At 39.6% G+C, this 23,509-nt stretch overlaps 1 protein-coding gene across 7 annotated transcripts in view; it reads left to right on the forward strand.

Moving 5' to 3' along the window:
• Positions 1-20,038, forward strand: part of LOC117305238 (cytosolic carboxypeptidase 2-like) — a 28,969-nt gene extending 8,931 nt beyond the window's left edge. For 4 of the 7 annotated variants that reach the window (XM_033790062.1, XM_033790065.1, XM_033790066.1 and 1 more), the window contains 23 exons: positions 719-840; positions 2,085-2,205; positions 2,655-2,792; positions 3,302-3,412; positions 3,913-4,082; positions 5,131-5,290; positions 5,673-5,774; positions 6,586-6,711; positions 8,163-8,299; positions 8,848-8,914; positions 9,392-9,508; positions 9,851-9,988; positions 10,749-10,815; positions 11,608-11,757; positions 12,582-12,753; positions 13,217-13,341; positions 13,529-13,604; positions 14,204-14,262; positions 15,232-15,270; positions 15,829-15,919; positions 17,802-17,889; positions 18,373-19,674; positions 19,768-20,038. In XM_033790062.1, the coding sequence (XP_033645953.1) occupies positions 719-840; positions 2,085-2,205; positions 2,655-2,792; positions 3,302-3,412; positions 3,913-4,082; positions 5,131-5,290; positions 5,673-5,774; positions 6,586-6,711; positions 8,163-8,299; positions 8,848-8,914; positions 9,392-9,508; positions 9,851-9,988; positions 10,749-10,815; positions 11,608-11,757; positions 12,582-12,753; positions 13,217-13,341; positions 13,529-13,604; positions 14,204-14,262; positions 15,232-15,270; positions 15,829-15,919; positions 17,802-17,889; positions 18,373-19,674; positions 19,768-19,929 (3,840 nt within the window). In that variant the 3' untranslated portion in view covers positions 19,930-20,038. Of the gene's footprint in view, positions 1-718; positions 841-2,084; positions 2,206-2,654; positions 2,793-3,301; positions 3,413-3,912; positions 4,083-5,130; positions 5,291-5,672; positions 5,775-6,585; positions 6,712-8,162; positions 8,300-8,847; positions 8,915-9,391; positions 9,509-9,850; positions 9,989-10,748; positions 10,816-11,607; positions 11,758-12,581; positions 12,754-13,216; positions 13,342-13,528; positions 13,605-14,203; positions 14,263-15,231; positions 15,271-15,828; positions 15,920-17,801; positions 17,890-18,372; positions 19,675-19,767 lie in introns of those variants that run through there. The other 3 variants (XM_033790063.1, XM_033790064.1, XM_033790068.1) reach the window with 3 other exon arrangements.
• Positions 20,039-23,509: the final 3,471 nt, after the last annotated feature.

Consider the following 23,509-nt stretch of genomic DNA (forward strand, 5'->3'; position numbering starts at 1 on the left):
AGTAAAGGATGCCAAAAGTCATGTACAAAAGGGAACCAGGCAATTTGCCCTTCTTTTAAACATAAAAAGTAGCTAAGCACAACAAAATTATGCTTACTAGAATAAGGTTACCAGCCAAAACACTATGTCTCATGTACAATTTATGACTGGTATTTTGCTCATTTCTATTAAGCAATATCGTCTGCTTAAGCAGCTCAATGAGATCGGGGCCTTGCATCTGTTTGAATACAGTTGAATGGGAGAAATTCAGGATGGCCGATCTATGTTGCTCTAAAAGTGACCCTAGTATTGTCAGTGACCCCAGGCTTAAATTAGTTGTATTTACTCTTATTCCGAGGAGACATAATTTATGCAAATTTATTAAGTTATTCTAAAGATAACAGATACGTGGTGTAAAAGAGGGCAGAGCTGGTCACTTGGCCATTTATTTAATTCCTTAAACCATCTCAGCTCCCTGGGCAGTAAACAGCCTCTGCTGCCAAGTTTGTTGCGCTCTAAATAAGCTAAATCAAGCACAAAGAATCCTCACAGGTACCCATCCCTTGGGTGAAGAGAATCGTACAGTTAAGTGTCTTGCATGAGGACACAAGTGTCATGACCAGGATTCGAACCCACATCCTGATGACGTAGCCACCAAACTTGAATTCGATGCTCTTAACCACTCATCAGTAACAGAATCTTCAGTAGTATTTTCTTTAATTTCTGTTCTTATTTCTAGCCGGGCAGTTTGTACAACGATGGGATGAGGCCACTGCTCTACTCAGAAATTGAAGCACAGAAGAAAAACATCGGCTGGAGACGATCGGGAGATGACATCAAATATTTCAAGAACTACCTCAAGTAAGTCGGACAAAAATGCTGATCAGTTGTTAAAGGCAATGGACACTATTGGCAATTACTCAAAATAATTAAGAGCACATAAACTTACTTGGTAACAAGCAATGGAGAGCTGTTGTGCAGCAAGGGTGTTTTTTCTTTCAGTATTCTCTTGCAGTTCCGTTGACCAATTGATCCCCCAAATTTTCACAGGTTTGTTATTTTATGCTTATGTTGCAGACCTTCGTTTATAGAAATAGAAGAAGCTCTTTTAATCGCTCTCCTGAGAATACTCAGGAGCTCAATTTGAGCTCCTAAAAAATCACTCTTCTTAGATTGTCCAGGAGCTCAATTTGTTTGACTAGCATACTAAGTTTATGATTTCTAAAATTGTCAGGTCGGATCGGACGTACACAAATAAAATTTACAGACAAAATAAAATAAAACAACCCCGATCCCACTCCCGTGTGACAAAATACCGCACGATTTTAAGGTTTTATGTTTCCTTTTTTCTAAAATGTTTTCACATTTGATATAAAGCATTAGAAAATACACATTTTCTTACGAGAAAATACGTCGTTGATCCATGGTTTATCAAGTGTGTAGTGGAGTAGTGCACGGACGACGTAAACAGTAGCGTGTGTGTACGTCGTGTAGTAATAATGTACCCGGCTGCGAGTTCGTGAAGCTAGCAATCTGTTAATTGCGCTGCTCAATCTCGAGATTGCACAACAGATGTTCATTGAGCTACGTACGCCGACGGTATGCGCTTCCCCCTTGCATTTGCGCCGCCTGGAAATGCGCAAAAACTCCCACGTGACACGTCGAGTCTTGTCTCAATGCGTTTATTGCTGGTTCGTGTAGATTTTACCAATAGAGGGCGTTTAATATCACGCTAGTGCATCGTTCCAAAGCGACCTCTAGCGTTCAATGTTTCTTTTATTTATTGTCGCACGCAAAGTAACAACGACTGGCGTGTATTCTGCCTTTGTGTTATAAATAAAATACACCGTAATGATCGAGGAGGAGCGCTGTCGATCGCGCACCTGAAGACGGCCCCAGGAGCGCGAGCGCGATCACGCTCCTCAAAAACGAAGGTCTGATGTTGGGATACACCAAGAGAGAAGACTGGTCCTTGACAACTATTAAAGGTGCCCAGTGCCTTTAAGCAAAGAAAATGTGCTTAACAATAATTAAGTGTGCTTAGCAAACAGGATACCAGTTGCAGATGGTACACGTAATTTGTTTTTCCTTTGAACTGTCTCCAGGAGATCTGACGGCAAAGGGGACAAGAATTACTACTCGTTAACGTGGACTTGCATTTTCCCTCACGACAACGACGTTTGCTACTTTGCTCACTGCTATCCTTATACATACTCCGATTTACAAGTAAGTTCTGATTTTTTTTTCACCAGGCATCTTGTTCATGTTTCCCGAATAAAGTGCCAGTCAAATACTGGTCAAACAGGACGGAAGCCAGACTATTTTGTTTGCAGGGTGTCATGGCCTAGCGGTTAAGAGCACCGGACTCGGGCTCTGGTGTTTCTGATCAGCAGAGTGTAGGTTCGAGTCCCAGTCCTGACACCTGTGTCTTTAAGCAAGACACATAACCATGATGCTTCGTCCTTCGGATGGGATGTAAAGCTGTTGGTCCCGTGTGTTGTGCAACGCATGTAAAAGAACCCCGAGTAACAACCCCTTCTCTTTAGGAAACGTCAGGTCACTAACTATTTTGTTTGCATTAAAACGCTCAAAGAATTACTCTATTTTTTTTTCACTTGGAGTGAACATTTCTAGGTCACTGGGGTTGATTTTTGTTTTAAATGACTTTCTTTCAGGACTATCTTCAGAATTTAACCAACGACCCGGTCTGCAGTAAGTTCTGCAAGCAGAGAATCTTGTGTCGTTCCTTAGCAGGGAACATCGTCAACATTTTAACAATCACTTCGCCGGCCAAGAACCCAGAAGATGCCAAGGTATTCAATTCAATTCAATTTAAATTCACTAAAACTAAACTCAATTTATTTCCATATTGGTGAAAAAGAGAATAATAAAACAAATTAGGTAAAATATTTTAAGTCAAAGAAATTGCAAAAATGGTCGAAAAAAATAATTAATGAAAACAAAATATTGATAATAATATGAAAACATGTTACATTGATCAAATAAAGTCAAAATCACAGAGCATTGTTTTCAGGAGAATTGCGTTCATGTGTAGGTCTGTTGTACATGCTAAAATAATAATTGTGTTCACTAAGACGAAAACTGTTTCTTTTGTTGAAATGTCATTTCTCAAAAACTACAGCAGCTCAGCAAGTAATAATGAAGGGTAGTTTTCTATCACCATTATCTTTAAACCGTGTAAGTTTTATGTAAATCCGTGGACGTTTGTGTTATGTTTTGCATCTTACAAAAAGTACCCAAACCAAAGAAAGATTCCATGATTATGAATAACTATTATATATATATATATTTTTTTTTCCAGATGAAGAAGGCCATTGTCCTAACAGCCAGGGTCCATCCTGGAGAGACCAACTCAAGCTGGATGATGAAAGGGTTCCTAGACTTCCTCACTAGCTCATCAGGTGATGCCAAGGTTAGTCTGGTAGCCTTTGACCCTTGACCCCTATCCCACACCTTCTTTGACCCTGGGCAGCTACAGAAGGCCAGTCCTTCTCTGGATGTCGTCCCAATTCATACTGTTCCGTATTGTGTTTTAATGTATGATACATTTTGTATTGACCATTAGTAATTTTTTGTCTATATTGTATGAAAGTATGAATGGAAATAATAAGAACAAACAGTATAACAGCATTTGTAAAGGTGCACTTTAATCTGTAGAAAACCATTCAAAGGCGTAGGTCAAGATGGAATAAGAGGGAGTTCTCAAGTGGTAGGAAAAGCAAGTGTGAACAGGATGTGTCTTAAGACGCTGCTGAAAGAGGGAGATGTTTTGTGTTTACCTGAGGTTTTCAGGGCGGGATTTTCAGAGCGTGGCTGCTTTGCTGGATAAACCCCCTTTTATAATTAATAAACGAACAAAACATACAAACAAACAAACATAATCAAAGAGCCTTTTTCCCGTCTATTTTCCAGCTTCTAAGAGACACGTTTGTCTTCAAGATCGTCCCGATGTTGAATCCGGACGGCGTTATCGTTGGTAACTATCGTTGCTCACTCGCTGGAAGAGATCTCAACCGTAACTACAAGAGTGTACTCAAAGACTCCTTCCCTTCCGTCGCTCACACCAAACTCATGATCAAAAAGTGAGTCACTCAAAGTTTTTGCTTATGCCTCAACCTTTTTGCGCTCTTACTGTTGGTTAAAAAAGCATTCAGTGTCTTACTAAGGCCGAGTAAAAAAAAAAACATGTTTCACGTCCGGGTTTTTCAAAAAAAGGAGGAAGAGGGGCTTTTTATTTGTTATTTTTTATTTCAAGATGGCCGCCATTCTTTGTTAAAATGTCAAATATCCATTGTTTTTTCTACTGCTGAAATACACAAAACATAAATGAAACAATTTAGTCGAGGCATTCAGACAAGACATTCAGATTGTTTTTGCCGAGATCATTTAAAATAACCCTATTTAAAAAAAAAATAAAAAAATAATGTGCATAAAAAAATAAAATAAAAAATAAAATAAAAAAGGAGGTGGCCTGTAAAAAGGAAGCTTGCGGGGACGCGAAACATGTTGGCCTAACCATTTGATACCAGTCAACTGCATACAGTTGTGTATGGTGGCATGAATGTTCACAGAACTAACTGTACATGTTGTAGATGCATTCTCCACATGATATCATATTGCAGGCTGATAGTGCATTTTGCAAAACCACAGTAAATGCCGATAAAGGGTCAGATAGTAGGAGGGTTGACTGTATACTGTCATGACTGTGTAGATGTGTTACCACATGATATCATATTTTAGGCTGATAGTGCATCATGCAAAATCATAGTAAATGGCGTTAAAGGGTCTGATAGTAGGAGGGTTGACTGCTTATTGTGTAGATGCATTCACCACATGATATAATATTGTTGGCTGATAGTTGATTGTGCAAAACCACAGTACCAAATGGCGTTAAAGGTTATGATAGTAGGAGGGTTGACTGTGTACTGTGTAGATGCATTCTCCATGATACCTATTGCAGGCTGTACAGTTTTCCATCAATCAAAAACATAATGAATGATGTTGAATGGTCAGACAGTAGGAGGGGTGACTGTGCTGTGTAGACACATCCCCACATGACATCATATCAAATAGCTTATTTATTCTGAAAGGCTAACAGTGTTTGACCCTTGATTGACCTTTAACCTTAAGGTTGATTGAGGAGCGAGAGGTCGCCATCTACTGTGACCTTCACGGCCACAGCAGGAAACAGAACGTCTTCATCTATGGATGCGATAACAAAAACAACCCCAACAGACGGCTACGAGAAAGAGTGTTCCCCGTTATCCTAGGAAGAAATGCTAAGGACAAGGTAAGAACCCCTTACCATACTAGGAATAACAGTGGCTTTGTGATTGGCAACAATGCCAGGGCCCATTTTCATAGAGCTCCTTCAGCACAACAAGTAGCTATGCATAACAAAATTATGCTTACCCAAATAAGGTTACTGGGCAAAATACCATGTCACAAGTAAAATTTGTGACTGGTATCCGCTGCTCATATCTGCCTCGCAGACAAAATTTTAAGCAATTGTTTTCAATATCTTTAGAGGCAACCAAATTATAGAAATGCCATAATTTTAACGTTCATCCTTAAAGTTGGATTTGACTATCAGACCTTGTTGTCTCTCCTCACTGGGAATTGACAAGTACATGACCTTTTGACCCTCGTATGCGATTGTCTCTCCACTTTAGTTCTCTTATGACATCTGTAAGTTCAAAGTTCAGAAGAGCAAGGAAGGGACGGGTCGAGTTGTTGTCTGGCAGATGGGCATCATGAACAGCTACACCATGGAGGTAAGAATTTAATAAATACAACCTTTTCATCTGGCAACTCACACCTGTTATCTCCATGTCAATCCTTGACAAAACAGTCGTTTTATATATTCCTCGAACCACCAGAAAATTAGGAGACAGAGCATTTTCAGTTGCCGGCCCTAGGATGTGGAATTCCTTTCCAAACTCATCCAAAAGTTCTAGCTCTGTTAATACCATGTTCAAAAGGTCTCTGAAAACATTTTTTTTCAATCATTCAATCTCGCCTTGCTTTGCCTGCAGTTCTAGTCAAAGAGAGACTGGCTTTTCGCTGGACTTTCTTGGCTAAATGCTGCAGGCTAGTTGTGGTTTTCCTCTTGGTTTTTTATTGCATTCCCTTTGTTGTTTTTTCCTGTCATTCTCTGAGCGCGTTGTAACCTTAGGGAAAGGTGCTATATAAATGGTATTATTATTATTGATGATAATAAAACATCCTTTTCATCTGGCAACTCACACCTGTTAACTCCATGTAATTCCTTGTCTAAACAGTCGTAGGACAGTTGTTTTTCTTAGCCTCATGGGAAACAACAAAACACCCTTGTTGTATTACGTTGTTTGCTTTCCAATGCATAATAAAAGGCTTCAGCTGAGGTCTTTTTATTATTTGAGTGAGAAATTACCTCTTTCTCAAAAACTACGTTACTTCAGAGGGAGTTGTTTCTCACAATGTATTATACTATCAACAGCTCTTCATTTCTCGTTACCAAGTAAGTTTTGACGCTAACAATTATTTTGAGTAATTACCAATAGTGTCTAGTGCCTTTAACACTGTTTTCCAATCACCCGTTTACAGGCGACATTTTGTGGGTCGACATTGGCCGATGGCAGTCACTCACATTTCTCTACGGCCGGCTATGAGGCAATGGGGTACCACTTCTGCGACACCATCCTTGACTACTTTGACCCAAATGAATCCAAAGTAAGATTTAAATTTTACTTTTATTTTCAAAATAGTTTTAGAACTTACACATATTTTCTTTAAGGCAGAGTATCCCTTTGGTGTGAGCATTAACTGTTTGATTGGCCGCCTTATAAATTAAACAATTGATTGATTGATTTACTGATTGCTTTAGTCAACAAATTAAACTTCGGGTATGACATTTTCCGATGTAGTAACCCAATTTCTAAACACAACACAACATTTTTTGTTTGATTCAAGAAATGAACAGTGTTGGCAATGTCTTGGCGTTTTGTGATGATTATACAAAAATGAATGGTCTCTAAGGCCTTGAATTACACAAAGGTCGCTGGGGCTATGGCCTCCGTTGCCCATAGACTTTAAGATTTTCAGATGGAAGCGCCCTTGGCAAAATGGAAATGGCCTTGCCCTCTCAAAGATGAGATTCCATGCCTGGTGTCTATAACGTTAAAGACACTGGACGCTGTTGGTCAAAGACCAGTCTTCTCTCTTGGTGTATTTCAACATATGCATTTGAAGATAACAAACCCATGAAAATTTGAACTTAAACGGTCGTCAAAGTTGTGAGATAATTTTGCAAGAAAAAAACACCCTTGTCACACGAAGTTGTGTGCTTTTAGATGGTTGATTTCGAGACCTCAAATCCTAAATCTGAGGTCTTGAAATCAAATTCGTGGAAAATTACTTCTTTCTCGAAAACTACGTTACTTCAGTTGGAGTCATTTCTCACAATGTTTTATACTATCAACAGCTCTCCATTTCTCGTTACCAAGTTAGGTTTTATGCTAATAAGTATTTTAAGTAATTACCAATAGTGTCCATCGCCTTTAAATGTACGAAGACAGTTTTTCGGAGGTAGAAGACACTGCCATAAGGTGCAAAAAGGAATGTGATGTTTTTAAAGAAGTTATTAACATTAATATTTTGCTTTCTCCAATCTTATCGCTCTCTGCAATATTGTATTACAACGGTAACTTGAACATCTTTTGAGTGTTTTTCTAAATATGAATGTGTATTTGCGTTGTCTAATGTGGCATGATAGAAATTGATGTGTGTAAAGTTGTCTACTGCTGATGTCTGTGAATTTTCTCTGTATTTTTAAAGCATTTTTTAAGTGTTATTGTTATGTATGTATTAACTTCTGTATAATTTTTATTTAAGAATTTGTCAAACATTGAATGTATCCAAAATTGCATATAATATTTTAAATGTCTTTCATTCATTTATAAGTATGTGTTACAACTGAGTATTGTTTTCAAACTTCTTTTGATTTTTTTTTTTAACTTGGGAAACATTATACATGTATATGTTATGGCTAGATGTATGTAAGATTAGATAATTACAAAAAATTAAATAACATAAGCATGGTAGTGCCAAGATTTCAACATTTTGCAAAGTTAAGTTTGTTAAGTAAAAAAGATTGTTTTTAACAATTTTTTTTACAATTTTAGTGTGAACAAATCCTGTCCGATCTGGAGGAGAAACTCCGGCAACAAATCCTTCGTCATCTGGAGCGCTCTGGAACACCCCTACCTGCCAATGGTATCGTCGACCTCAGTGATGATTATTCATCAGCGCTAGAATCAAGGTAAAGGGTATGACCCTGGAGGTTGATCAACTTTTTGTTTTAATAGGGGTGTCATTTACCAACTCTCAAAGTGGTTTGAATTTGTAACTTTGTGAAGAATTAAGGATTTTCCCCTCGATGCATCGAGACCTACTGCATGTACTGCATCTTAACCACAGAATCATTACATAGTATAGGGTGCATTCGTTTAGCTTCCCTGTGTCATCCCCGGTCTGCCCCGATGCACTCGAATAGCTTTTGACCCCAGTTCCCTGTATGTGTAGTGGGTCACTTGGGGGCTGGCCCCAGGTAAACGATGTCACTTCGAGAGCAGTGAGTGGTCGTTCGTTTAGCTCTTGTCATGGGCTCACCCGAGTGAGCACTGCGGGGTAGACCCAGGGAAGCTAAACGAACGCACCCTATATAAAGTACCCTAATGTTTATCGTGATTGAGTGGAAACGAACTGAACTAAACTCATACTGAACTGAACTTATACCTCTATAATGTCGGCTTGATGACATCAATGCAAAGGTTTAGTAAACTTTGAATATGGCTCGTCTCTTTTCAGCACAACTGGTTCAGATAGCTCCGTGGATGATGGCCTTCCTGTACACTTACTGGCGCTCGCACCAAAGGTAGCTCAGAAATACTATTCTCTGTCGAGATTTTCCTTTTAGGCCTTAATAATAACATTAGTTCTTATATAGCCCATTTTACAATAACCATGTCAAGTGGGAAAGTACTGAGTATACAGTGCTAACGCAAGTCGGTGTTAGGGTTAAACAAAACATTAATATTCTTTATTCCTGATGCCAATTTTGCATCTATTATGCATAATAAATAGGTCAACCCTTTTTTTTCCAAGGACCCACAATTCATACTAGACAGAACTTTGTGAGATTTTTATTACGGAACAAAAAGTGTTTGATTAGGCCTCTGTCTGTCTTCTTGTGCTTGCAGGGTAAACATTTTGAGCTGATTTTTATGTAAGAACTGATCTCGTAGGGTGATTTTAACAGTTTTTCATTTAAGGTTCATTCTTCGATGTCGCCTTGTACGATTTTCTTATCTTGTATATTTTATAATTGCCTCTTTTCTGTGGTGGTTGTTAGCTGAGTAAGAAGAAGAAGTTAAAGACAAGGAAGGAGCGAGACAAAAAGAGGAGTAGTCTTGAGAAGGCAAAGGAGAAGGAGGTTGTAGAAGAGAAGAAACCACCAACACCAAAGAAGGTATGAGAAACAAGTTTGCAATTTCATACAGCCACTTAAAGGCACTGGACACTATTGGTAATTACTCAAAATAATTGATAGCATAAAACCTTACTTGGTATTACGTAGCTCCACATGCCTTGCAGGAAATAATACTGGTCGCTTGGATACGCCCCTAGGGGTGTTATAAAGTGCTTTATAAGAACCGAGTATAATTATTATTTATACACATACATGTAGTGTTACTGCAAACCAAATAATATGTAAACATCTCTCACACTTCTACCTCAATCACAAGATACAAGTATTCTCTACATCAGTGGTTGTTGTTTATTGAAAGTTTACTTAATGTTAACTAATTAGGACCAACGGATGAAGTATCGTCACACCGATCGGTCAACGCTACACTCGGCCAGTAGGACGAAACCCAACGTCAACAAGACCGGTGACGGCATGCCCGTATTCGCACAAGAAAGATGTGATGATAAAAACTTGAAGAAGGTAAGAAAGCCAAAGACAATATTACCCTTCCCCTGAGGGTAATAGACCGATCCATTAAGCTCCGCCCCATTGCGTATTGACCAATCACAACGCAACGAAGGTCCGACAAATAAGGTCCGACATGCGTGGGTGTATCTTGGCGCGCGCGGTAGAGTTGTGCAGAAAGGCATTGGAGAGCCCCACGTGTTCTTGCTCACACGTGTGTCGTGGGCGGAGCCTAATGGATCGGTCTATTGTGAGAAATATCAGTATGGAGAAAAAAGCCAAATAGACCAACAGGAATTTGTTTTTGTAAATTTAAGTGTAAAAGTATATTTTATTTTATACTGCCAACTTCCTACCTCATAAATAACATCAAAAGGGTGTAAACATAGCATTGGAATAAAATGTGCCGACGTATTTTCAATAATAACTCAACTTTAAACCCCTTAAAAAAAATGCTAATCTCTCAAATTTCTAAATTTTTTGGTATTTCTACTTTTCCAACTTTTAAACCAAAGTCAAGGTACGGATGTACTGTTGCTCTCTCATTCAATTTGCAGTCAAATTTGTATGTACATGTACCTGGTACACTTTTACGCATAAAGTTCATTATAATGGTTGTGCATGTACTTGACTGTGTACGTTGTATCTAATGATATTGCTGGTTCTGTAAACCAATACCTGAATGGATAATCCGAATGGATAAGGACAGGGGACCAGTCTAGGCATCATGGGGAAAATCCTACTTCCATCACAAATATCTTTTTGCCATTTTCAGGCGGATTACTTGGAAGCTCTGACCAATGCGTATTTGATGAGTGGGGTACTGAAGCCTGCAACTCAAGGTAGGTTACCTAAGGCCATTTAAGGCAGTGGACACTATTGGTAACTACTCAAAATAATTATTAGCATAAAAACTGACTTGGCAACGAGTAATCGGGAGCAATTGATAGTATAAAACATTGTGAGAAACGGCTCCCTCTGAAGTAAGTAGTTTTCAAGAAAAAAGTAATTTTCCACGAATTTGGTTTCAAGACCTCATAATTAGATTTTGGGGTCTCAAAATCAAACATCTGAAAGCACACAAATTGTGTTTTTTCTTTCATTATTATCTCGCAACTTCGACGACCGATTGAGCTGAAGTTTTCACAGGCTTGTTATTTTATGCATATGTTTAGATACACCAAGTCAGAAGACTGGTCTTTGACAATTACCAATAGTGTCCAGTGTCTTTAAGGCCATTAAAGACATGGGACAAATTTCATAAAGCTGTTTAGCAGAAAATTCTGCTTTGTAAATTTCTTTTACAAAGAAGCAAGAATTTAGCATGGCACCAGTCACAGCATTTGTAAACGTACAGATTTTTGGTTGGTGGCCTGTTTTTACTAAGCATGCGTTTCTCCTCTGCACTCCACTGTCACCTTGTTTGTTAATTTTTACAAAACCCCTGCAATTATTGTTTATAAATATTAAGAAAGTTCCCTCACCTCAATCCACAAAATGTCCACATCACAAAAAACCAATAATTCTCATTTCTTTCCCCGAAAAAAAAAACCCCCGCCCTTCACTGATCCCGCACCGTGCCTGCACCACATCCTCACCGCACTTCACTGGTACCCACCCGTTGGGCATGACAGAGATCCCCTCGTTCCGCTATTCCGCAGGAAACGCTTCACTGACGGCATCGGGGATTCCCATGGCTCATGTTGATGGGTTATGTCCGCACCATGAGAAGGCACTAGCTGAGCAGTACGTGGCAAACCAGCTCGCAGGACTCTCATTCTCAGGTAAGACTACTGTTTGTCTCGGTAAAATGATCGAGAACCAGGCCTTACTGTGTTTTAAAAAAGACTAGTTGAAAACCTCTTCATCACACTTTGATTCCGTTAATCAAAACCACATGCTCTGACAGTAGTGGCTTGTCATTTTGGAGCAAATAAGAGCACTAGACTTAAGCTCTGATGTTTCTGTCCAGCAGAGTGTGGGTTCGAGGCCCAGTCTTGATACTTGTGTCCTTAACAAGACACTAAACTATCATTGCTTCTCTCCACCCAGGGGTTTGTCGCACAGGCTGTATACTCCCCAGGGAGCTGAGATGGTTTCAGGAATGAATTAAATGACCCAGTGACCAGGGGTAATAATGTTTGAAGCTCTTTTAGAAGTGCTTCTAAAAAGCCTAAACAGTCGAGACAGTAGGACGGTTAAAGCCATTGGACCCTTTCGGTAAACACTATTGTCCAAGGCCCACACTTCGTGTATCACAACTTCTATATCAAATAACAAACCTGTGAAAATTTAGGCTCAATCGGTCATCGGAGTCTGGAGAAAACCCACCCGGGTATCCGCGCGTTTCGCCGTGTCATGACATGTGTTTAAAATAAATCCATAAATCTTGCTAACGAGAATTGATATTGTTTTACTGTTTTCTCAAAAAGTAAAGCATTTCATGGAATAGTATTTCAAGGGAAGTCTTTCACCACTACCTTCTGTAAACCCTGTAAGTTATTTGTAAATCTGTGAAGTTTTTTGTTGTTTCTGTACCGAAAGGGTCCAATGGCTTTAAGAGAGGCAAATCCCTTAATGAATATTCATTTGTAATTTTCATCCCTAGATAACTGGAATGGCGAGTCCCAAACGACTGTCGAGAGAGTGACCCAACCAGCCTTCTCCCCTTACCAACACAGAAACTTCAACAGCCACATGGTCACTATGAACGCTTTGCAGCAGCAGCAACGACCCCTCAACGAGTACATCAGACAGGCTGCGCAACACATCAGAACCAGGTACGTGATATTAAGACTCACGAGGGCGCTAACACGCTTTTCATAAGTTGTTTACAACTCGTTGAAAAGTCATTTAAAATTTACCCAGTCAGTTTCCCTTGTGGTTTATAACATTTGATATCTGAAATAAAAAGTCGCATCCCCTGAAGGTGATCCCCTGGCTGCCGCTTCCCAGGTTGTATCGTAATTTGGGTGTGATTCCTGGCTACACGGCAGTTAACGGTTGTATGGCTTCTGACTGGCACCTCCAGAATAACGTGCTGGCGCTTTACCAACTGAGCTATCATATTGGCGATCACCCTATTTTGTAAATATCTTTGTTGTTAAAGTGCCAGCACTTTATTGTGGAGGTTGATGGTTTGAGTCCCACTCTAGTAAACAAAAATTCTAGTGATTTTGTTAGAACATGTCCTAAACGTTGTTTCATTTCTAACCTTTAAAAATTATTTTTGTCCGTGAACAGACCCCAGACGGGTAAGAAGGCAAGAGCAGGCTCAGCTAGTCCCATCAAAACCCACCCCTCACCGTTTGACGAGCAATCGGAAGGATCTCTCGGCCAACAGAGCTACTCTGACTTTGTGAGAAGAGGTAAGGGCCAATTTCATTGGGATTTGATACCTTTTGTAGATTAAGTTTTTTTTTGCCCATGACGTGAATCCTAACCTCTGGTGCTTACTACATGAAAATGAAGTACGTCACAATGCAAATTTATGGTGAATGGCAAGGTTTGAATTTTTTTTTATTTTAATGTTGTGATATTTTGATTTTAATACAGGGATCTCAAGCAAATCCTTGGACAGTAGTAAAGGGTGTAAAAGTCCCTCAGCTACAAGTTTCGGAGTCTATGACGGGTGAGTTTAGGTGTTTGTTTAAATGGTTGGTTGGTTAGATTTTTTTCGTAGACACATTACAGGCATGCAACTCTTCCGCGTTTCCGCGGATTTCAGCGTTTAAAAAAAAAAGATCGGCACTAAAATAATAAAAAATCGTAAACAAAATATATAAAAAAATATTTGTTTCAATTTTTTTTTTTAGCCTATAATAAAAAGCCTGGCAACAACATTGTACAACTACATGAACTTAAATAAGCCTAGTACATGCTAACAATGCACCTAAGAGCATAATAAACCTCAACATTTTCTAGGGTACCATTGTGGGTATCATGTCCAACATGTCCCGTGGCATTTCGGCTGCTTCGCTCCGCATTTGCATTGTGCCTTTGAAAATTTTCCTTTTTTGTTTTCAATGGGCAGTTGCATTCCTGACATTAGTAAAACATAATTGCTTCCCTTCACCCAGGAGCAAAATGGTTACCTGCAAGTTCTTCGGAAGGAGTTGATATGGTCGCAGAAATTTCTTTGGCTGGACGAACAACTAGAAGGCGCTTTGCTCATGAATTTTTTTAAAGGTGTAGAAAAGTAAATTTTATTTAATTATTTTTTTTCTTCAGAAATTCATATGGAAGTCTTCTTGGCCACGACAGGTCCGCCTCGAGACACAGTGCTCATGGTGAGCTATTTTATTCTGTTAACTTTTGCACGGTTGAATGGTTTGCTGCACCGGTATGAATCTAAATGCATGGTTTTAGATTTCTGCTGCGGATCAATGTGTCAATATAGCCATGTTCCCCATGTGCGACAGCACTAAAAGATACTGAGCTGCAATTTACAGTAGAGGGGCCTGACTAATTTCTCTCCTCCAGCCTCAGTTTGGTTGCAATAATGAGGATGGGGGAAAACAAGATGGCTACTCCAACAATTTTAACTATTTTGTTCCGGGGGGGGGGGGGGGGGGGGGGGGGGGGTTACTCGCTTGAAAGCAGATTTGTTTTACCCATTCCTACAATACATGAATGTAGCCAAAACGAGGTTGGAAAGGAAAGAAGCCTGGTACCCCTTTTTGTAAGTTGAAAACTTGTATTTATCACTGCTGTTGGGAACAGGGTCTTTGACAAAGACGGCTGCTGCATTTTATACAAGGCTAAGTCCAAATTGGTGGTTACATCTAGGGCCAGGGCTGGATCGCTGCACCATCCTTTGCAACAGTCAACACCCTTAGCAACAGTCGTAGTCGGAGCCGCCATGCATTTGGGAAGCTAAAAATTGTGACACTTTTAATGTTTAAAATGCTGTGGAACCTTTTGCACCTTGTGCTGCATGCCAATCACAGCATACAATGGGTGCGTTCGATTAGCTTCCCCGGGTCAACCCTGGTCTGGCCCCGGTACATTCCAGGGGCTGACCTAGGTCAGCCCCAAGTGCGCTGCTTGTGGAACGGGTCACTTGGGGCTGGCCCTAGGTGCATGACGTCACCACGAGAGGGTGAGTGATTGATCGATTAGCTCTTGTCAGGGGCTCACCCGAGTCGACCCAAGAAAGCTAATCGCACGCACCCATTATACTCATCATAATACAATCGATTGATCAAGATTTGTTTTCTCTCGTTAATTTTTGAATATTTTCGCTCATGGAATTGTAGCAGGATCAAAAGACTCACTAAACCGTGATAATAGACCAGGTTTGTAGGTTGCATAGCTCAAGTTAACATAACTAGTAAACTGCACGCTTGCAATCTGCGTTATGAGCACAGTAGCGTGGGTTTTGGTTTAAGGTTTGGGTATAGGGTTCTGATTCTATGCAGTGTTGGCTTTGTTTTTGTATTTATCTGCCTCAACCATAGAGGGCGGCAGAGCAGTGTTAGTACAATTTTTATTTTTTTATGCCAACTGAGCTTTCTAAACCTATGTTTGCAGTCTTCTTTTTTTGTAAATATCTTTGTTTGGGGGTGCCAGACAGAAGCCATACAGCTGTTAACTGCCGTGTAGCCAGGGATCACACCCAGATTACGATACATTTAAAAATTAACCCAGTCAGTTTCCCTTGTGGTATATATTTATAAATTAAAGAATGTAACAAATTTAAACTATACAAGCGACTTCATAATCATATCATTGTTTAAGCAACTTCCATTTATGACTTCCAAATGTGTTTCGCACTTCCAAATCTCATGTCAGACGTATGATCAAGATTAAATTAGATCCCATCTCTTACCATTCCCCACCCATCATTACGACAGGCACACTGGACGGCGCTGTAGATCCCACCCCTCAGAATGCCATCTCCTCCAGCGCCTCTAGTCTCCTCTCGGAGACGGGTAGAGGGTCTAGGTAATGATCATGTGACACGTCATGTGATAACATCATGTGACACCTAACATCAAACACACAACTTCACCTGTAATCTTGTTTCAGTTCCCTCATTACACATTCATAAACTCAGTCACCAATCAGAGGTTTTTCTCCGCCTACTAATTTGCATGAACCCTCCCACATCACCAAATATGGATTCTGTGCATGTGTAGTAGTTAGCATGAGTTTGAAGTTGATGCAAAACTCATTCATAAATCCCTGCTTTGTGATCCGCCTACTAATTTGCATGACCCCTCCCACCATCACCAAATATGGATTTTGTGCATGTGTAGTAGTTAGCATGAGTTTGAAGTTGATGCAAACACATTCATAAATCTGAGATTGTTTTTGCCTTTCCTACTAATTTGCATGATCCCAACCCACATCTTCAGCAAATACTAAATAGCATGATGGTGTTGTTGATGCGGATTCGGAGTTCTTTGTTGTTATTTGATTAAACACAAAGTTATGTAGAAGGACGAAGCAATGGTAAAGTGTCTTGCTACAGGACACTGTCACGGCTTGGGATTCGAACCCACACTCTGCTGATCATGAACACCAGAGTTTGAATTTGGTGCTCTTAAACGCTCGGCCACGACACTTCTACTACGCATTTGTCGCCCAGGCTTACTGAGAACTCGATTTGTTGCAATTTGTATTTTGACTTTTGTGTTTCTTTCGAGTTCCCATTTTATTCAGCCTGAGCTGTCGTTGGTTTTTATTCTCTTTGTTTGATTTGTTTAATCCTCTTTCTGTTTGAATTTAATCATTTCTTTTGTTTTAGATTTTTAACCGTTTTGCAGTTACTAACAATCACATTATTATTTTTTTTTTTTCCCATATATACCGATGTGTGTAAGCACTGTTTTCTCAGTACTTTTCCAAGTTCAGTGACAAAAAATCACATTACTCGAGTGGGACCTTTGCAATTCTAGAACAGCGTCTTACCAATTACACCAATCAGATTGCCTGTCACAACATTGGCACTCCCAAAACACCCTTAAGAAAATAATAGTTTTTGTTCATTAAAGACACTGGACACTATTGGTAATTGTCAAAGACCAGTCTTCTGACTTGGTGTATCTCAACATTATGCATAAAATAACAAACCTGTGAAAATATGAGCTCAATCGGTCGTCGAAGTTGCGAGATAATAATGAAAGAAAAAACACCCTTGTCACTTGAAGTTGTGTGCTTTCAGATGCTTGATTTCGAGAACTAAAATTCTAAATCTTAGGTCTCAAAATCAACTTTGAAAATAGCTTCTTTCTCGAAAACTTCAGAGGGAGCCGTTTCTCACAATGTTTTATACCATCAACGGCTCCCCATTACTCGTTACCAAGTGAGGTTTTATGCTAATAAATATTTTGAGTAATCACCAATAGTGTCCACTGCCTTTAAGCATGTTAAGTTGTATAACCACTAGTACGGAACAGCAGATTTAGTGTGATGCGTACTCCATGATTACTAGGCATTCTTCGGTCACACAGCTCGTGCAGAAATTTGGCAATAGCACAGTCAGTGGAGAATGAAGATCATAAGCGCAGAATTGGGCGGTTAGCAGAGCTGTGAAATTGCGCCCAGGGCTCAATTTCATGAAGCTGTTTACATGTTTAGAAGAAAAAAATGCTCTGCAAATTCATTTGCTTAGCAAGAAATGGTTTGGATACCAGACACTGCAATGGTAAATGTCATTATTCCGACTGGTACTTGTATTTTTGCTAAGCGAGAGTTTTCTGTGTTTAGCAAGTATTTGTGCTTGTGAATTTGGGCCTGCTTGTTTAAGGATCCCATACTAATAGCACGTATTTTCAGAATAACTGAGGCTGTTTTTGTTGTTGTTTGTTTTCCCTCGGTACAGTGTTTACTCTCCCCAAGGCAACTCTGAGAACGCAGTACCCGGTGAAGACAACGCAGTGGCAATCAAAGATGTAAACAAAGGGTCAAAGGTCAGATTCTTACACATGTTCTCTGCAATTAAGTTGACGATTACGTTGTTAAACATCAAGAAGACATTCGTGTCTCTTACACCCGGTTCAGACAGGAGCGACTCTAGGTCGACCCAAATAAATGTTTGGTGAGACATGCACACTTAACATAACATTATACATTAGGTTCGACTTCTTAAAAAGTAAAGCATTTCATGGAATAATATTTCAAGAGAAAGCTTTTACCATATCCTTCTGTAAACCCTGTAAATTATTTGTAAATCTGTGAACTTTTTTTTTTTTTTTTCTGTCCCGAAAGTGTATAATGGCTTTAAGAACGAAAAATGAAATATTTTTTTAAAAGGTTTTATACTATCAAAAGCTGCTGTATGCTTCTAACCAAAAGATTTTATAGCCATTAATTTAAGAGTGATTATCAAGCATATGTCGATGATAGAAAACATTTTATTGATGTACTTTACTCTTTTTTTGTTTTCATTTTAGGGCGAAAAAGAGGCCCGGCAGTACTACGTCCCGACACCAGTTTCCTCTCTACAGTCTAAACCAGACGAAAGGAAACACATAACCCCGCAATCAAAACCCCATCGTTGCTCAACAGAAGCTACACCGATAACGGACACTTCGCTCCAGCAGCGTAACACCAAAAGCTCCCACCACTTCAAGAAGGCTCAGAACTTTTACTCGAAGTCTGTGGTTACCAGCAAGGCGGAACATGGGAAGGGCGTATCTCAATCACCATCAAAGGGCGGGGTTAAGACGAAGAGGGCGGAGTCGCCAGCGGAGCTTCAGACTGACTTCAGAATGAGCGTCGCCAGTTTAAAGAAAGCCGGGTTGATCGGTCAAACCCAGGCTTCGAATAGTAACAACAATGCAGAGATGATGCTGTATGAGAACAAGGTTGATGGGGAGGAGGGTTTAGAAGGGTCGGGAGGTCACGGTGCAATATCTCCAGTCGTTGCTGAAAAGGGTGATTTGTTGTCTGCTCATCCCCTTAAGAATGGAACCAGTGAAACGGATACCGATTCAGAACTTTGGAAGGAAATTCGGAAGCCGAAAACGTCAAGGGAAACTCCGACGGAAGACGTTGGGTCGTTGAGAATGAGACGCCATTCTCACGAGCAGAAGAGACAAGTAGAAAGAGGTCAAGGGTCAAACAGGGTAAAGTCAGCAGGTCAGCGGAGTGTCACGTCGATTAGTTCCGCGCCACTACACGGAGAAGGGCATACATCTCGCTCCAGTTTGAGCAATAATCAACAGTTTAGCCGGTCCCCGTCTCGGCCGGGATCCTCTGAGAGTAACGCTCGATATAAAGTGTTATCCCCCAACAATAATAGTTCCCGCCATGCTGCAGACAGCATGCAGAAATACCAATCCACCAAGACGGATGAGACCGTGTACACAACCGTCAATCCATTCCCCAACAGACCACAAACTCCAGGCAGGGTTACCATATCTGCAGGGAACCATGCAATGAAAGGCCAGCAGCTGCGACGGAACAGCTCCAAGCAAACCAGCCAATCACGAAGCCCGAAAAATAATCTCTACGACGACGACCTGTACTCGGATCGGGTCATTTCGCCACAGAGCACCAATAAGTTCGTCCAGGTGCAGCAGCTCGCGCTTCAGATGCGGGGGTTTGGAATAGCGCCCTCTAGTGACAATCTTGAGGCAATTGGTGAGGAGAGGCCAAGGACTTGTGATGGTGGCAGTGGTTACCAGATTATAATGGAGAGGGCGGAGCCCAATGGCCACAGAACCGAGAAGGCTGGACGAAAACATCATGAGGTTTGTGTTATAACTTTTTGAAATTATATTTGAAATAACAAAGTTTGTGCGCAGTGACAGTTTTTAAAACTTTTGTGTGATATTTGTTCACAGCCAAGTGGTCGTCGCTCCGCAAAGGGCATCCGCTCACCCATAATGCAAGAGTCCAAGCCCTCTGCTGATGTTGTCTCCGAGCCACAAATTGTTGAGTTCCAGGGCGGCTTCCAGGGGCATCCCAAATCCCACGCTGTGATGAGGTTTGCAAAGAAGAAATAGACTATCAGGCCCAAACAGCATCCAAAGCAAATGCCCTGGGCTAATTTCATAAAGCCTGTAAGCTTAGAAACTTGCTTAGCACAGAAAAACATTGCACACTAGAAACGGGTTATCAGCCAAAATTCCATAAAGTTTACATTATTCCAACTGGTGCCCCACTCATTTTGTCGGTTAGCAAAGAAATTTGCCAAGCAGTATTTTTCTGCCTAACAACATTATGAAGTAGGATCCTGCAGGTGTTTTTGCTGAGGTGCCGTTTGCAAAGTTCCAATACAGTTTTACATTTTCCCCATAGAAGTGCTCCTTTACCAGAGAGAAATTGCGACATCCCTCCAATACGATGTCTTTCATGGTTTATCCGTCCTTAAAAATTTGCAAGCATTTTTTGTCAGGTTGTAAAAAAATAACATCGTTTTGAGTTGCTGTGATTGTGAATACTTATTGTTTGAAATATTTTATGATATACAAAGAGAAATTTATTAGGAGTTTATATTATTTTAAAGTTTGACTTGTTCAATACTTTGTTAGAACCAGAAGGCTTTGAAGAAATTCAGTCCAGGTTTTGTTAGGGCTTTTCTTTTGAAATATTAGCCTTGGCTGAATGAATCATCATTTTTATTCCAGCCTTCGAATATATCGGTCCTTTTTTAAGCGGGAAGTGAAATAAAGAGAAGCTGAGATCTTTAAATGAAAATCTGTTAAATTTGTCTGTGTTTTACTTTTTCCACATTTTGTTTAAAGGCAGTGGACACTACTGGTAATAACTCAAAATAATTATTAGCATAAAACCTTACTTGGTGACGAGTATTGGGGAGAGGTTAATAGTATAAAACATTGTGAGAAACGGCTCCCTCTAAAGTGACGTAGTTTTCGAGAAAAAAGGAATTTTCCACGAATTTGATTTTAAGAAATCAAGCATCTGAAAGCACATAACTTAGTGTGACAAGGGTGTTTTTCTTCCATAATTATCTTGCGACTTCGACGACCAATTGAGTTCAAATTTTCACAGGTTTGTTATTTTGTGCTTAAGTTGAGATGAGAAGATTGGTCTTTGACAATTACCAATAGTGTCCAGTATCTATGAGTCATCAAGTCACATTCCCTAAGAAGTGGTGTATAGGGACCCCCTTCCCCTCAGAATTTGCGTCATTGAGCAAAACACTTGACTAAATTACTTATTTGCTTCGCACTGTAGACATATAAAGCCATGGGTTGTGTGTGTGTAATGTGTACATGTAGGTTTGAGAACACGGTACATTTTGTATATGTAGACGATGTGACGCATGTTTACATTCAAACCGCCCTCTGTTGACAAAACACTGTATACGTCATGTTTCGCCGGGCAAAAAGCAGGTAGTCATGGTAAGATTGCATACACTTTCTAGCTGGCTGCCAAAACACAAAGGTTTTGCCCGTCGGTATGCGTGCCAATCATGTTATGGTTTTCGAGTGACGTCAGAGGTTGCATCGTCTATAAGGTTTGCCTTCAAGTGTTTCTGGCAGTGGCTGCTTGTATGAGTTGCGTGGTACAATGTACTATCAAGGGTAGTCTTGAAATCAAGTCGGTAATTGATATTCGCTGTGTAGCTACGGGGACGGTACACACCCTCAATCCCAGTATGTGTGTGAGTTAGTCATTAGAGCTGCTGACGGACCTTGCCATGCGCTACCTACGACCACTGCATATACGATAATTCCACTGTGAATGTTCCATGAACAGCAGGATGTGCTAACGACTTGTCAAGGGTCGTATTGTTCAGACCAATTTCTAATTACAAGTCGTAGAAACGAGTAATTTTTTTCGGAGTGATAAAGATCTTTCTTTTCATTTATAGGGACTATCAAAAGTTGTCAACATGGTTTAGGTTGTAATGAGAGTACATGTGTTACTTTGTTCATCTGTTTAGAACTCGGTGGTTGCTAGTCACACAACAAATATAAAAATCAAACAAGAAACCAACTCGGTAAAGTTTAAACGTAAACGCTTCTCTTTTTGACACTTCAATAGGACATTTATTTTCAGGCACTTCATATTTACAGGAGGACGGAATCTTAAAAATAATTTGACAAATTTTACAGGCACTTCAGAGTAGTACTTTACACTCTTTAAAGACACTGGACACAATGGTAATTGTCAAAGACCAGTCTTCTTACTTGGTGTATCTCAACATGCATAAAATAACAAACCTGTGAAAATTTAGGCTCAATCGGTTGTCAAACTTGCGAGATAACAATGGAAGAAAAAACACCTTGTCACACGAAGTTGTGTGCTTTCAGATGGTTGATTTCCAGACCACAAATTCTAAATCTGAGGTCTCAAAATCAAATTCGTGGAAAATTACTTCTTCGCCACTTCAGAGGGAGCCGTTTCTCACAATGTTTTGTACTACCAACCTCTCCCCATTACTCGTTAACCAAGTACGGTTTATGCTAATAATTATTTTGAGTAATTACCAATAGTGTCCAATGCCTTTAAGGGAATGATTATGTGTACAGTTTGGACGCAATATTTCCTCAAGCACAGTTTTTCTATGCTAACCAAATTTACTTGCAAAACGATACTAACCATGACCAGGCATCAATTGTATAAGTTGAATGTCACATGTATTCTTGTCTTGAGAATTCTTTCAATATAATATGTAATTAAATTCACTTACACGGCCCTCCATTATAGTAATAAATAGTAATTTTATTACATGACATTTCATTTATTATATACAAATATTTGTTTGTAAACATGGACGGTAAAAAAAGAACAAACAAAAGCAACACCCTTTTGTCCAGTCACACATGTCTTTATATAGTGAACAAATAGTACACCAAAGAATATTGCTTTATTTGATTCGGCACAAGAACGGAAAATGTCATAGAATGTTCTCTGGAAAAATAATTTAAAAAAAATTGTTATTGGAGCTATGTCCTCACAATACAACTTTTCTTTTTTGGACGGATTTCATGGAAGCTAGAAATTTTCCTTATTTTGTAACATGCAATGGACGGTGTGTTTATTTGTTATAGCTGCTAAATAAAGCAAGACCCAATTTCATGGAGCTGCTTAAGCTGCTTAAAGTAGCTAAGCATACAAAAGTATGCTTACAAGAATAAGGTTACCAGCCAAACTACAATGTCACAAGTACAATTTATGACTGGTATCCTGCTCATTTCTGCTTAGCAGAAAATTGTTAACCAATATTTTCTGCTTGGGCCCTGACTATTATTTTGAATGACCATTAATTTCATCAAAAAGTTCATCAAAATAAAAACAGTGAACCCCTTCACAATAATCTAAGCTAAATAGGATGGATGACTTAAGATTTTCAGATGTAATTGATCATAAATATGTAGTACATTATGTCATATGTAGGTTTTCATTCATAACCAGGTTGACCTTACAACCAGGTTTACATTCATAACTAATCTGACCTTAAAACCAGGTTTCCATTTGTAACTCTATTGTCCTTAATAATTTTGCTTTTACCCTTAAACCTATGTGTGTTAGCACTGAATACTCAGTACTTTCCCCAATTCTGTGAAAACAAAAATCACAGGCATATTACTTGGGATTCGAACCCACGACCCT

This window comes from Asterias rubens, chromosome 22 (genome assembly GCF_902459465.1).
Source record: "Asterias rubens chromosome 22, eAstRub1.3, whole genome shotgun sequence".
NCBI lineage: Eukaryota > Metazoa > Echinodermata > Asteroidea > Forcipulatida > Asteriidae > Asterias > Asterias rubens.